Below are 14,266 nucleotides of genomic sequence, written 5' to 3'. Positions count from 1 at the left end.
CATTTCTTTGCATCATACTAGCTATTGCCAAACAGTATGATGTTTCCCATGGAGTGAGAAAATAAGGCAGTATTACATCCTATAATTTAAATAAAAAGAACCAACACATGACAAATAAACGTTTTATTTATCTGCAAAGATTTGCCAAAATAGTTAAGTATTCATGCACCTAATAAATCCACCATTCTTCCACAAGCAAAATCTGCTGTTTTCCTCAACTCTCAATACCCATCTTTCCAGGTTTTCTGAGTTTGTTAGAGATTTTATGGTTATTTTGTCCCAATTATGTCATTCTCCTAGAAGTGAGTCGTCTTTCCCTACAGAAAGGGAAATTAACTAGAGAAGACGAAAGGAGATTATTGGGACACAGATAACATCCTAACCAAAATTAATGTAATCTTCATAAGTCTTGTTGATTCCTTGATTAATTGCCTACTTTTGAGATCCGAGATTCCTCTGGGACCCTCTCCTTTGATGAGTTTTGAGAAGTGGATTAAGGAATCAAGGACATAAGACATTTTTGCCCCAGGAACAAGGTCCCTTGAACAGCACAGTGGTTAAAGTCACTGCCTCACAGGTTTGCTGTGTCATTGCGAGACCAGGGTTTGAATCGGGCTCACAGACTAGTCCAGGTGTTCATCGGACTCACCCGGATTTGGGGGATTCCAATATGGCTGCCTTGCCTTGTCATTCTCTGGTGACTCCTTGTGGCCAGCTCGGGCACCTCTTAGCTCAATCCAGGTAGAGGAGTGCATAATGAGTTCCCTCCAGCACGCAAAAGACTTGCCGTAGATTTCCTGGTTGAGCCAACACAGGATAAGAAACCAAACGGCATGGGATGTGCTTCTGAAGAAACGTCTCGACATTGACTAGAGTCTGCTGGGAGTTGCTGATATGAGGTAGGGCATTAATGAAGAATTTGATCAAATATTCGGGGAGAACAGGCTAGAACAAATCTATTCACCCATGAAACAATAACAAAAGGTGATGCAGAAGGAAATGGAAAGGCAGTTCAAAAGGCACATAATGTGCTGCTGTAAGACTCACTGACATCTAGCTAAATGAGCATTTCATCCCATTGCTTTGACCTCTATAGAATATATTAAGCGGTTGGTCTTTCTGTGTAAATATGTCAAATATAAATAATCATGAGTCAGTTTCAAGTATTGCAGGTTTAAAGCTACAAAGCCAAGTAATCTTTCAAATACATTATTACGTAGCATTGCTGAGCAAAATATTTAAGTTGCACTTACCCCCACTCTAGGCTAAATCAATCACTTTCAAGTAGTGCAATAGTTTCCTTAAATACCCCCAACCTTGATATGTTGCTAGACCATATATTGAACAAAAATGTAACAAATAATTTCCTGATAAAGCAACAAGATAACTTCTTCAACCTATCCTGTATATTTTAAGAGTAAATCGTTCACAGTAGCCTCAGCGTAAAGGCTAATTACTACAACTAAAGAAACACTGGCGCTGTGAAGTCTTTCTGAAGGGCTAACTCCTTATTGATATTAACATGGTTGATAACACCACCTCTGTTCGATTCAGCAGTATGGATCCCAGTTCACAGTGGCCAACTAGAACTAACACTAAACTTGGAACTAGAATGTAATCCAGTTTAAATTTGTAGATAAGAGATCTGAGCAAAGCTATTGGGCCGTGTCCGTAAAAATAAAAAATTAAATTAAAAAAGGCACTAACATATCAACAGAGACTATCGACAGAACTATTAAGACACGATAAACGGATATGCTGGTGGGGTGCTCAGGGATGTCGTTTCCCATGATATAGGGAAGCAGTCTTATTTGGCATAAAGAAGATCACATTCCCTCTTCTCTTTTCACTCCTGCTGTAAGCTCAAACAGGTGGATAAAGGCGAAGGTCAGTGCAGCTGTCCAGACTGACCTCCCTAACACACCACGGTATCATAGTGGCCACTCAGCGATCAGTCGTCGTCACTTTCACTGCCAGATTCACTTAACTGTAGGTCGTTCTCTGTCAAAATAAATAATGGAAGGTTAGAATACCCATGGATTTCAGGAGGTGCATCAATTATTAACACCAGGTTAACAGGAAATAATTACACCTCGGCCGGATGAAGTTTGTCAACAATAAAGCCCAAATCCGCTAAAATTTAAATTTCAATTCAGATCTGATATGGCAAAAACATAACGGATTAACTCACTTAATGTGCTCATGAGGTGTCCTCCACCGCGAGGCGGCGAGGCTGTGGCAAGGATAGGCATGCCCTGGTGAGGTGGGGGACCGGTAGGGGGGCCCGCAGGGGGCCCAGTGGGAGGCGGGTCCTCGGAATCACTGCTGCTGGAGCTGTCGTCACTGCTGGAGGAGGACGAGCTGTGGGAGTCTGAGGAGCTGTCGCCACTACTCATCTGGTCCATCACACGTGCCTCCGCCATTAGCTCTGTGTCACACACACACACAGACGTGTGAGAAAGCATGTTTGTTCCTAATGACATAAATGTATGTTAGTCCTATACTCTTGTTAAACAAACACAACACAGAGGAATAATGCTTTGCTAATAGGTGCTATGTGAGGTACTCATAGTAAACAGCTGCTGTCTATTATTGGAGGGGCCCCACAATCTGATGTCTGTCAAAGACTCAAGAAGGGACACTATACATATGTATAATACACTTATATGATTGGCAGACGTCCAGAAAGTAGGATGTGCTGGTCTAATTTTGGTCTAGTATATATGTGCTGTTTAAGATCAGGACATTTGGGGAAGCACAAAGACAATTGGAAAGAACAAGTAAGACGTACTATATTCTGTGAATAAACAACAAGGAACGCTTCTCCCACTGACTTGGGTCTATCATTATTCTGTAAAAGAATCAGAAGCTAACACGTCATGTCATCGCTGAATAACAGAATCTGTTCCATTTAAGGCCATGGTCTTTAATCTAGAGTACAGTTGGAGAAAAGTAAAGCTATAAAAAGTGACACTGCTGATTTGGTTAGCTTGCCTCTCTCAATGTCATCCATGGGGGAGGCAGGGGACATCTTCTCTTTAGGAGGAGAGTTCTTGGAGCCTGCAGGGATCTTGCTGCTGCCCCCATTGCCACTAGTCTTCATCTGCTGGCTCAGACGACTGGTCTGCTGCTCGATACGAGACTGGATCTTACTGCTGCCTTCCGCCCTGACAACACACCCACACACACCTTAAATTAGCTAAGGAACTCTAAACAAAATGACAAGTGAATCAAGACAGCACAGGTAACCAAGGAGCGAAACGAGACGTTTCAAACAGGTGTCGTTGTCCAGTAAGAAAAGGATCAATGGATCGGAATGCATCCCTTGACGTTCATTATTTTAATATCAGTGACCCGATTTTGTTCAAATTTGGTTGTAGGATGCATTTTGCCCTAGATATCTGCAACTTACAAAATTACAAAGACTGTCCAGAGGATGGCGCTATAATAAACTGAAATCAGTGGGACAGAAAGAGGGGAGCTGAATAATTTGTGGGGGCTAGCGGTTATTGGTGCCTCCACTGCGAGATTGTTTCACAACAATGTGGCCAAATGAACAAAAGTCAAAACTAGCCTGTCCACTCACCTGGTCTTCTTTACCGCAATGTTGCTGTTAAGTTTCTCTAGACGGTACTCTCCTGTATCGTGATTTACGATGAGAATACATTCCTTCATATAAGGCCTCTTGGATCCTTTGAAGACTGTTACAGGGGCAGTTGATCCCTGGGTAAAATTGAAATCTAGTAAATCAGTTGATCACTGGAAATCAAGAGGAATTCTGGAAAAATCAATAAATGCGCAACTTTCAATAATTAACCATAATAACACTTAATAATTACCTCCAGATTGGGCAATGTGATAGTAACCTGCTCTCCCTTTCCCACCTCTAACTCGCCCTCACAGGCTGTGTCAATGGAAGCTGGTTTGAAGTCATCTGGATCCAAGATAAGAGGTTCATTCTAGTATAATTAAACTGCAGTTATCACTGTTAACCAGAAGACGGTGCCACAAGGCCACGCTAAGTATTGTTAAAACTAGATGACAGATGTAAGAGTAGCTAAACAAAAGCCCAATCAAAAGTACTAAAATGTCATATAATGGGGTTTAAAGTAAGAACTCAATATCACAAAATATATCACTGTTAATAAAGTGACTGCAATTTGAAGGTACTACAGTACCCATTTCATCTACACCGTACATATATGGATTTAGAAATATAACGTTAGCATAGCAAGCTAGCTAGCAAGTCTCAAAATACCACTTACATCGCACCGTATGGTAAGCGCCTTTGGGTTGTTTCTCAAATGTTTCGCCTAATTTCAGAACATGTTCCTGATTGTCAAAGTTTGAGTATGTTGTTCCATTCATATTCTAATCAAAATGTTCAACCATATATTACTAACCAGAAACTTTCCACGTCTACTCGATACCATCTATGGCAAAAGTACCTAGCTAGCCAACTCACTACTAGAGCTAAGATCTGCCCTTCTTTCGTTATTATTGGTCAGAACGGTCTGAATGGTGCATTCGCTTTGTTTGATTTGTTCAAGGACCTGTCAATCAAATCATTACTTGGTGAACGTTATAGCTAAGCAAATCAGCTTCCAAAAAGACTATATTGTTTGATTTGGTGTTGAAACGTAAACTACTGGCATCGTTGTAAAATGTTTCGTGACGAACAAAACTTGATATAGTGCCATTTCAGCGAAATTTACCGGTCTGCCTGCAGTGCATCCTGCAGGTCAGTGAAAACTGAGGGTGAAAATGCATTGACCTGTTTTCACCTTTTGGGAGACATATTTTATTTGGTCTACATCGGCCTATATGGCCAAAATTATATTTACAAGTTTGTATTGATTTTACCCAACAACCAAAACAATATGGCGTATTTCAGTTATTGCAACAATGATTTAAAAAAATGATGGCAGTAAAATTGTTTTTCTAATTTTAAAGTTGTGTGTTAAATACAAAGTTAACCTTTATATTCAAAATGCAATATGATATTTTATACTGTATTAATTTAAACAAACGTGACAGCAAGTATATCCTGTACACATCACTGTAGGTACAATTCAACTGGAAAGCATTATGCCTGGCAGGGAGATGAATACCCATTTCTACAAATGCATTTAGGGGTACAGAAGGCCATGTAGTGATCGATAATAAAAATGAACATGTAACGTTAATAGATCACAAAAAATGGTGGCAAATGTAAGCTAAGAGTCTAAATTTTAGTCTGGGATTGTGCTTGTGGAGCTTTTCAGCCTGGTTGGCTCTGTACAGGATTATCTTTATCAATCAATCAATCACATGTATTTATAAAGCCCTTTTTACATCAGCAGTTGTCACAAAGTGCTTTTACAAAACACCCAGCCTGAAACCCCAAGGAGCAAGGAACAAGTGTTGAAGCTCAGTGGCTCAGATGCTAGGAAAAACTTCCTAAGAGGGGCCGAAATGTAGGAGGAAACCTAGAGAGGAACCAGGCTCAGAGGGGTGACCAGTCCTCTTCTGGCAGTGCCGGGTGAACATTATAAGAGTACAAGTAGTATTAATGAATAAATGCATGTGGGCTGTGTCCTGAATCTATTAAACCTAATCCATATCAGCAGCATGACCAGATGGACAAAGACAGGGACAGCAATGTGGCAGCTGGAATCGTCCGGTATCATCTTGATCTGCAACACAACCAGGAGGACTTTGGACAGGGTCAACAACGAGGCTTGTACTCTGGAGGTGTGGGCAAAGACCTCATGTCTTCCTAGGTTTATACAGAGCAGGAGATAAGGAAAATGTTGAAAGGGCATTCCTTAGAATTACAAGGATTTACAATGGAGAAGGAGAACTGACCCTACTCCCCCGGCACAATAATTTAGCAGCGTAAAACCAAGGGGCTGAGACAGTGTGGTCTAGTGACACTGTGACCCTATCCAGGGGAGGCCCCTGGGCAGGGCCCAATAGGCATAAAGTCAATCCACCCTCATTGCCAAGCATCAACCAAAGGGACACCAACCAACTGCAACCACCCTGAAATGAGGGCCAACTCATTTGTGACAACTGCTGATGTAAAAAGGGCTTTATAAAAAAATTTGATTGATTGACTGATCAATTGTGTTGTTTCTTGCTCTTTGGGGTTTCAAGCTGTGTATCTGTAAAGGCACTCTGTGGATGTGACAAGGGCTTTATAAAATATGGGCTGTCCTGTAGAGTGGGCTATCCTGGGCCAAACTCATTAGAATATCCGAATAGCCAAGTATGTAAATACTGTATGTTCTTATGTGATACTTAACATGCAGAATCAAATCATTTCCGAGTAAGAATAACATACTGTGACTGTTTTCATATCAAATACTGTATGCTAAAAGAAACCGCAATTGTCAGACATTTTTAGACAGATATTTCTGAATGACCATCCTCCCAGGTGGTCTTCCCAGTAACAGGACACAGACTTGGATGAAAAATAATGGGATAACTTTTAGGCAGAGTTGAAAAGAAAAAGCAATATCTCAGACTGGCCAATAAATAGAAAATATTAAGATGTGTAAAAGAACACACACAATGGACAGAAGAAGTGTTCTGGACAGACAAACCTAAGTTTGAGGTGTTTGGATCACAAAGCAGAATATTCGTGAGACGCAAAACAAAGAAAATATGTTGGAGGAGTGCTTGATGCCATCTGTCAAGAATGGTGGAGGCAATATGATGGTCTGTGGATGCTTTGGTGGTGGTAAAGTGGGAGATTTGTACAGTGTAAAAGGGATCTTAAAGAAGGAAGGCTATCACTCCATTTTGCAACACCATTCCATATCTTGTGGATGGGCTTGATTAGAGCCAATTTTCCCCTACACCAGGACAATGACCCAAACCACAGCTCCAAACTATACAATAACTATTTAGGCAAGAAGTAGTTAGCTGGTATTCTGTCTAAAATGGAGTGGCCAGTCACCGGATCTCAACCCTATTGAGCTGATGTGGGAGCAGCTTGACCGTATGGTAGGTAAGAAGTGCCCAGTAAGTCATTCCCTGATCAGGGGAGTTGCTTCAGGAAGCATGGGGTGAACTCTCTTCATTACCTCAACAAATTGAAAACTAGAAGAAGGATTCTTAGATAAAAGCTAAATTTGAAGGACAATTACTATTACAATTAAAAATCATTATTTGTAACCTTGTCAATTACTTTATTTCCTACTCATTTTGCTATATTTCTTAGTCAAACTCATGACATGTATGTATTCATGGAAAACAAGGACATATCTTCATGGAAAACATGGACATATCCAATATGACCCCAAACTGTTGATCGGTAATGTAAGTTTTCCCTAGTCCTAACACATTAACCAGCAATTGTAGTTTCCCAGTGTGAACCGCCTCCCAGTGGGCTGGACCTACGTACCCACATTTACACATAGACATGGATCACACACACATATTTGCATGAAATGGCAAAATCTTTCACCATTTTGTCATAATCAAATTGTATTCCATTATTGTTCATATTTGGTACTTTACTTCAACAAATAAAAACAGTTTTAAAAGCTGTATCCTTCCCAAACCTTTTACCCTTCCTAGCAGATACTGCTCTTCTGTAATAATTACTGTCCCCATTTGGTCCCACTCTTTAGAATATGCTAGAGTAGTCCCAATGACATCACATATTACTGTTCTGATTGTGCTGGTACGTGGTTAATAAGAGCAATAAGGAAATGTGATGCATTGTGGGATATTCTCCAAACTAGAGGTCCTGTGAACATGAATGAAGGTTAACACAAGCAATGCTATGCTGATACTAGTTGCCAAGGTTTTCCCTTGAACTGTGGGCAGTTGAGTTTATGCATAGACTCCAATCAATATTCAACTTTATAATAGTATTGGTACATCAACACGCATCAATCCATGTCTGCAGTAAGTTAATAGCCATGCAAGGAGAGAGAGAGAATACCACTGCTCCTCTTATTTACCATAGGATCTAGTGTCAGGCTGTGTAACAGGATATCACATGCTGAGTGGCTTACTATACAATTAAGATATGTCTATTCATGATCATGTTTCATCTACTGTTGGGAGCTGAATGGAGTGTAACCTTAGGCCCCATGGTAATAGTGTTAGTGTGAACACTAAAACAAAGACCCAACACAATGTAACATAGTGAAAATAGTGCATGTGTACTAAATATTAGACTATAGGCTACCTAAGCAAGCGTGTTTCTTTGAAATAGTCTATAAGCTACCCTACACGTTTAGACCAAGCCTGTACTTAATACTTATTTTATTTCTGAGAGGCCTGGGATAGGAGGCAAAGGGGGGACACCAGGACACACGCACACCACCCAGCGTGAATAAAGCTTTTTGCATTCTGGCCAATGAGCATCAGAGCAAGGCTTGTCGTGTGTCCAGTTTCCAAGGAGACTTCGTTAGCTAAGGCTCCCGGCTTTTAAAGCCTTATTGCCTATATTTGGGAAACAAGTGGTCCCCTCAAAACTCGCACAACAAAGAAAAACGTAAAGTAGCATAAACTGCCTTAGCCTATCGCGACTGTTCAAAAGAAGAAAAAAACTAGACCGTTTAACGTCTGTAAATCTACGAAAGTCCAAACTAGTACACGCGCGAGCAACTGTCTGTTGGTCCAGGATTTATTATACTACTCGGAAAGGGAAGCCGCTCGTGATGCGCTCTCTGTAAAGTGGTGTTACTTCGTGAAGTGTCTTACTGGTAAGTATCTAATACAGTAATTTATTATTAATTCAATTAATTTTTTGATGTGTGTTCCTGAATCATTGTTTGAACGTTTGGCACGCGCGATAATGTTGCAATTTCGGGAGATAACGAGCTCTTATAGCAGTTTTCGGTGAAGGGAAAGCAATATATTGGCCAAGATCATACAAGCTATGATTGCGTTTTCAAAATAGTCTATATTCTATTGCTTTGTAACTCAATTCGTCACCTGTTCAGATTTATATTTCAATTTGTTGCATTACACATTTTTTTGGGGGGGGACGCTAGGACTGCTAGCTCGGTACAGGATAGAGCAGCATCATCTCCACTTATTAGAGTTATTTCTTCCTTTTTTTCTATGACAATTTATATGTACATAAAGCCAGTTTATGACTATTACACGTGTGTGTGTGTGTCGGGGGGGGGGGGATGCGGGGTGCTGGTCCATTTACCGTTTAGGCTACGTTAATCTGTCTCGGTGATTAAGGTCGATCTCTTTGTTATGTCGGCCAATTATGAATCTATCCACCCATTGTCGGTGAGGCAGAAGTGAAAGCTGCATGAGAGGTAATAAACAAAGCAACCTATGCCGACTGCTTGCCTGCAAATAACTGCATTACTCAAGTACACGGTGTCAGGGCTAGAAACAGCTGCCTCTCTGAGCTGTGATCTCACTTGGGTGTTGTTGTTCGAGACCAGGGAGCCAGTACACAGTGTCGTGAGTGGTGCTAAGTCTTTAGAATTACACGTAGGGCTAAAGCCAGGTGTCATGGTTTGGTAGACCAAGGGGAGCAGGTGCAGTATAGCAGCAGGGACTACAGGGAGAGGGAAGGATAACTGATGATTAAGCTCCTGGCTTGCAGACTGTATGTAGTTCCCAAAGGGGATGTGGGGTTTTATAGAGCTAGAAGCTGCTATTTAATAGTCAGTATTTGGGCCTGCATTAAGTGATAGAGGAATGTTGTGTTTAGGCCACACCACACCAAGAGGAGCATATTGCACTAAAAACATTATCTAGTCTTGATGAAAACGTTATTCTCCATTCAATCCGCACAGGAATTATTGATGATTGAGTTGACATGTGAGTGGTTTGAAGTTTAGAGCTTCCATGATCACCTGACTGTAGTATTGACTATGGTAATGAGTGAAAAAGGGAGAACAGTCCTTTTTGTTTTTCATTGCTAATGTACTGAATGGGTAAAATGATATGCAAAGAAGACCCTATTTCTGTCCACATTCATTTCATATTTAGTTGTCGGATACAGACCTGATTTAAATGTGTATTTGAGTTTGCTTTGCTGAAAAATCTTTTGAGTATTAAGTATTTGAGTATGTGTATGGTTATTTGTGAGAACAAAATGTTTGTGAAAACATTTCTATATTCTTGTGATGCATGGTGGTGGTGTGTTTCCAATATTAAACTACTTGCTATTTATTTATTTTTAAATGTGAATCCTTAGAAGTGTATGTCAAAGTAAATGAGATAATTTAAAAAGTATTTTACCAAAGACGTGGCCTGATTCTTGCATTCAAGGATATTCTCCCTTTGTGTCCCATTTCTAAAACAACTGAATTTATGTTGCATGTGTTGAATAATACTATCCCCTGGTTTAAGAAGGTATGTAATCTAATAGAGCGAACATGATAGACAACCACAGGCTTTAGTTTTCCTACCTCAGTCCCCCCTCTTCATATAGTGACACAGTAAATGAAACTCTTCCTGCACAACTAAGATGCAGGGTAAAAATGGGACAAGAGTGACCAAGACCCTGTGCATAGCCATAACAGGTGGATTATTCACGCTGTGCTGCTCAGAGCTCAACAGGGATTTAATCAAGCGATGTGATGTGGACGAAGGTCTGGTAATGTTGCTCTGGAGTCGTCTCTGGTCAAAGACACTCACACGCAGACGAATGTACGTACATGCACACACACACACACAAATGCATGCACACACACACTCACACACACATACAGTGTGTCTCACTAACAGGATTCAATAGCACTAGACGTAATGAGGAAGCCAGGAAGATCACTTAGCCTGAAGCAGCAGATATTGCTGCCAGGTGAAGGGTCTAATGCTGATGATGTGTGCTTGAGACATTCATCCTAATATTTATTGCTGATGCCTGGGCCTACTTGAGACAGTTGTTGTACCATAATGCACTCTGTTTTCATTTGGTGGATGTTGGCATTACCGCGCCGAATGTAATTGTGTTCATTCCATTAAGTTTTTGGCTGAGATCAGGACTTCTGGGTCCGTTGACTTCCAATTATTTAAGTATGGGCTATTAGACAGCAGTCATTAGGCAATTATGGTAATAACTCATGTTTCGTTTTTCACATAGTAGACAAGTCGTGAGTCAGGTAAAGCCCTATTTTCATTGCATAACCTACTGAATCATGTATGGAAACCTGCTGTGAGGTTGGAGGCTGTCTTTCTGAAATGGCTTAGGTCCTGTTCACACTAATAACAGTTATCGGAACCACATTTCAATTTCAATAACTTTGAAATAACATGTTGGTTTTCTTTTTCTATACATATTTGCATCAGGGAACTACTGCACAGACAAAACTCGGCGATAGGTGGTTTAAATGAGCCATAAACAGTAGCCAGCAAGGTTTTTGTCTATTTGGAACAAATCCTAATGCATCATTTGTTTTGACTGTGATGAGGTTAGAATGCATGACCTATTGTTTGTAGGTCTGCTTCTCTAACTGCTACACTATTTAACAAGTGGTAGTCAGTCAGTTAGTCAATCAGTCACTGGCTCGCTCGCTCACTCACTTACTCAGTAAGAGACATTTGCTCTTCTTGGCCGGCTCTGCCTACGCTGTCCGGCAAAAAATGCATAGCCGACACTAATCTGTTGACAGGTCTTGTTAGGCTCAATTAAACTATGGTAGTGTGAATAGGCCCTTAGGTGGGCGTATGTACTGTAGCTAGCATACCGACAGCTTGTGTTGCAGAGTGGATGAGTCATCAGATGCTTTCCTCATTTGCATAATATCAGCTGGATGCCGTACGTACTGCTGCATGTGTAGCCTACGATAAGATGGCCACCATCTGTGTTCCCAGTACTGAAGCTCTGACTGGAGGGGAAGAGGGAGTGGGTCCACCTATCATGTGCCTCTTACTGCAAATGCACTGGGGTAAAATAATCTGCTTGCTACTTGCCCTTGATCAGAAGAATGCTACAGTGCCTTGTTTCAATAGCACCATTATCTCTCTCTGTAATGTAAAAACAATGTGCAAAATGTCAAAAATGACAAAACGATAAAATAACCGAGTATTCACTACAAAACGCCCTTCATGTGGCGGCCTCGCATTGCAGTCATTTATTGGTTGAAGGTCACAGGTTTAATGGGAAAACTGAACAATATAATGGCAATTTGATAGTGTCAGCCAGGTAAATAAATACTGCGGACAGCCTGTTCATTTTAGAGGGCACTCCTCCTCTACATCTTTAGGACCCCCCTCCTCTGGGGACCTCCGAGCAAGCCACTGCTACTGGCTGCTGGTGGCTAAACGGATCCCATTGTGCTCTTTTAAAACATCAGTCCGAGCCGCATGCAAGGCGACAGAGAGGGGGCGATGAGAGGAAGAGGGGGGGGGTGAGAGGAAGAGGGAGGGGTGTGAGAGATAGGGAGATAAAAAGAAGTATCAGTGTCACTCTCCTTGCCCCCCCCACCCCCACCAACAGACAATCAACAAAAAGGCATCATCTGGGTGGCAAACCAGGCAGGCCCTGGGGCCATGTTGCAGAGGGTTCAGCAAAGTGCACAAACACACACACACACAGACACAAGGCTGTCATGGAGAGTCACTAATTACCATTACTGGGGTAATTAAAGACTATACAGCTGAGGCAACAATCCACCACTAATGACAGACTGCATTCTGATCTATAGCTGTTGAGGATAGTGAAACAGTTACTGTAATTACACACATACGCCAAGTGCTTGGCGTCGACTGTCATCAGTTGTCAGTGTTGCCTTGCACATCCATGGGCGAGGAGGGGAAAAAAAGCCAAGTGGAAAATAAATGCCACTTAGTCAGAGAGGAAAGAAGCAAGGTCACCAGTCAGTCAGAACCATAACAGGCTAATCCCTCTGCATTTATTGTAACGGCCATGTTCTGCTCTGTCAAACAACCAATCAACGCCTGTCCACTGGGGGTTATGCTTTCCCCTGTCCCTAATGGGCTTCTGGGTTGCCAAGATCAGTTGGGGGGGTTGAACCTGTCAAAATGGGACTGGCTATGAAACGTAAGTCTGGAATGTCCACCCCCATTGTCCTATGGACAATGGATGCCCCTGGTCCATTGGTAGCCATGGTACTGATGTGCCTACACGTGACTCAACGTAGTAAGTAACCTAGTACGTATTGTAGTTACAGTACTACGAAGGTGGTTTAAATATATGTGAATCGGTGTGCGTACGTATTTTCCTGTACCTGTGACTCTGTCATGATTCTGCTAAATGGCATACATATTACTGTTCACAGCTCTTAGCCCGGTAAAAGCTCCCCCGATGTGATCTCTCTCAGCTGTCTGTGTGCACACATTGTTGGACTAGCCGTGAGTAAATATCTAAAGAGGCTCCAGCTGTGATCTTTCCCACCACTGTGCATCAACCCCCCAGCCCTCCACCTCATCCCTGCCTGGCTAGTGTGTCCCTCTCCCTACCTGCGGACTGGCAGTGGTTGAGTGGATGAAAGGCCTGAAGTTAATGACTGTTCACTTTTCTCTGTGGGGCGCCCAGGCTAGCTGCCTAGGGCACAGGACCGGACAAAGCACACAGACTGCAGCCAACCTCTAAACAGCAGTTCCAAGCCACAGTGCTCTCTCATTTTAAGGGGATTCACTCACCAGAAACTCCAATCAGCTCCTTGGGAGAAATGAGCTATCAGACACCATTCTGACTAAGCAGTTGCACTTGATTTTTAAAGGGAAAGTAATTTATTATGTGGACTTATTGACTGTTTCTAAGCTAGGTTATCCTACAAAGTGTTTTTGTTTGTAACAAATATTTACATACTTTCCCCCATTTTTGCCTTTATTTCATGATATCCAATTTGTGAGTATTGCCCTGCTTCATTGAAGCAACTCCCAGCAGACTAGGAACAGTTCACTTCAAGTTGCTGTGATTGTTGAAGCACATCTGATTTGGTTCTGGTTGTTATTGCTGCTCGCTCAACAAAGAAGTCTCTACCAGAAACCTCATGTGCCCAGGGGAATATTCTCTTGGTTGATTGTGCCCACAGGAGTCCAAGCCGCCAAGTCAGTGCTAGAGCACATTGAGGCAAGGCAAGGATATTCAATTACAACCCCCCCCCCAAAATAATCTGTGATGTTCTGATGTAAAATTAAGTTGTTATGAAGTGTTTGAAGAGATTTATAACATGCTTAGACTCATTTTCATGTTGTATTGTTGTCTAAACCAATTTTCTCTTTAGCAAAACAAAATATCAGAAATTGTTTTGGGGATCAAATATAAGCACAGAAAGAGGGAAAATAAGACTACTGGTTAAAAAAAATATGAACTGAGAGGATTTTT

At 41.6% G+C, this 14,266-nt stretch overlaps 2 protein-coding genes across 2 annotated transcripts in view; one reads left to right on the top strand and one right to left on the bottom strand.

The window, feature by feature from the left end:
- Positions 1-108: 108 nt before the first annotated feature.
- eaf2 (ELL associated factor 2) lies at positions 109-4,480 on the bottom strand. The gene is made up of 6 exons (XM_010879743.4): positions 4,266-4,480; positions 3,840-3,934; positions 3,587-3,723; positions 2,995-3,167; positions 2,192-2,428; positions 109-2,001 (listed from the first exon to the last, which is right to left on the bottom strand). Exons 1-6 carry the CDS (start codon positions 4,366-4,368, stop codon positions 1,952-1,954), a joined length of 795 nt encoding a protein of 264 aa, XP_010878045.1. The 5' UTR covers positions 4,369-4,480; the 3' UTR covers positions 109-1,951.
- A 3,903-nt stretch (positions 4,481-8,383) lies between these two features.
- Positions 8,384-14,266, top strand: part of si:dkey-91i10.2 (uncharacterized protein LOC555224 homolog) — a 54,409-nt gene continuing 48,526 nt past the window's right edge. Inside the window, exon 1 of the mRNA XM_020055106.2 lies at positions 8,384-8,705. The gene's annotated coding sequence lies outside the window, so the exon portion shown is untranslated. The remainder of the gene's footprint in view (positions 8,706-14,266) is intronic.

The sequence above is a fragment of the Esox lucius genome, chromosome 16 (assembly GCF_011004845.1).
Source record: "Esox lucius isolate fEsoLuc1 chromosome 16, fEsoLuc1.pri, whole genome shotgun sequence".
NCBI classification, from domain to species: Eukaryota; Metazoa; Chordata; class Actinopteri; order Esociformes; family Esocidae; genus Esox; species Esox lucius.
Note: the sequence above shows the minus strand (reverse complement) of the source record. Positions and strands in the feature narration are given on the sequence as shown.

What these genes read in the sequence shown, in the direction of transcription:
- eaf2 (XM_010879743.4), bottom strand. Translation starts at nt 4,368, where the DNA reads ATGAATGGAACAACATACTCAAACTTTGACAATCAGGAACATGTTCTG. An exon ending in CGCTTACCATACGGTGCGAT is followed by an intron (nt 3,935 to 4,265) that starts GTAAGTGGTATT and finishes TCTTGGATCCAG; the next exon opens with ATGACTTCAAACCAGCTTCC. An exon ending in TCACATTGCCCAATCTGGAG is followed by an intron (nt 3,724 to 3,839) that starts GTAATTATTAAG and finishes AATTTTACCCAG; the next exon opens with GGATCAACTGCCCCTGTAAC.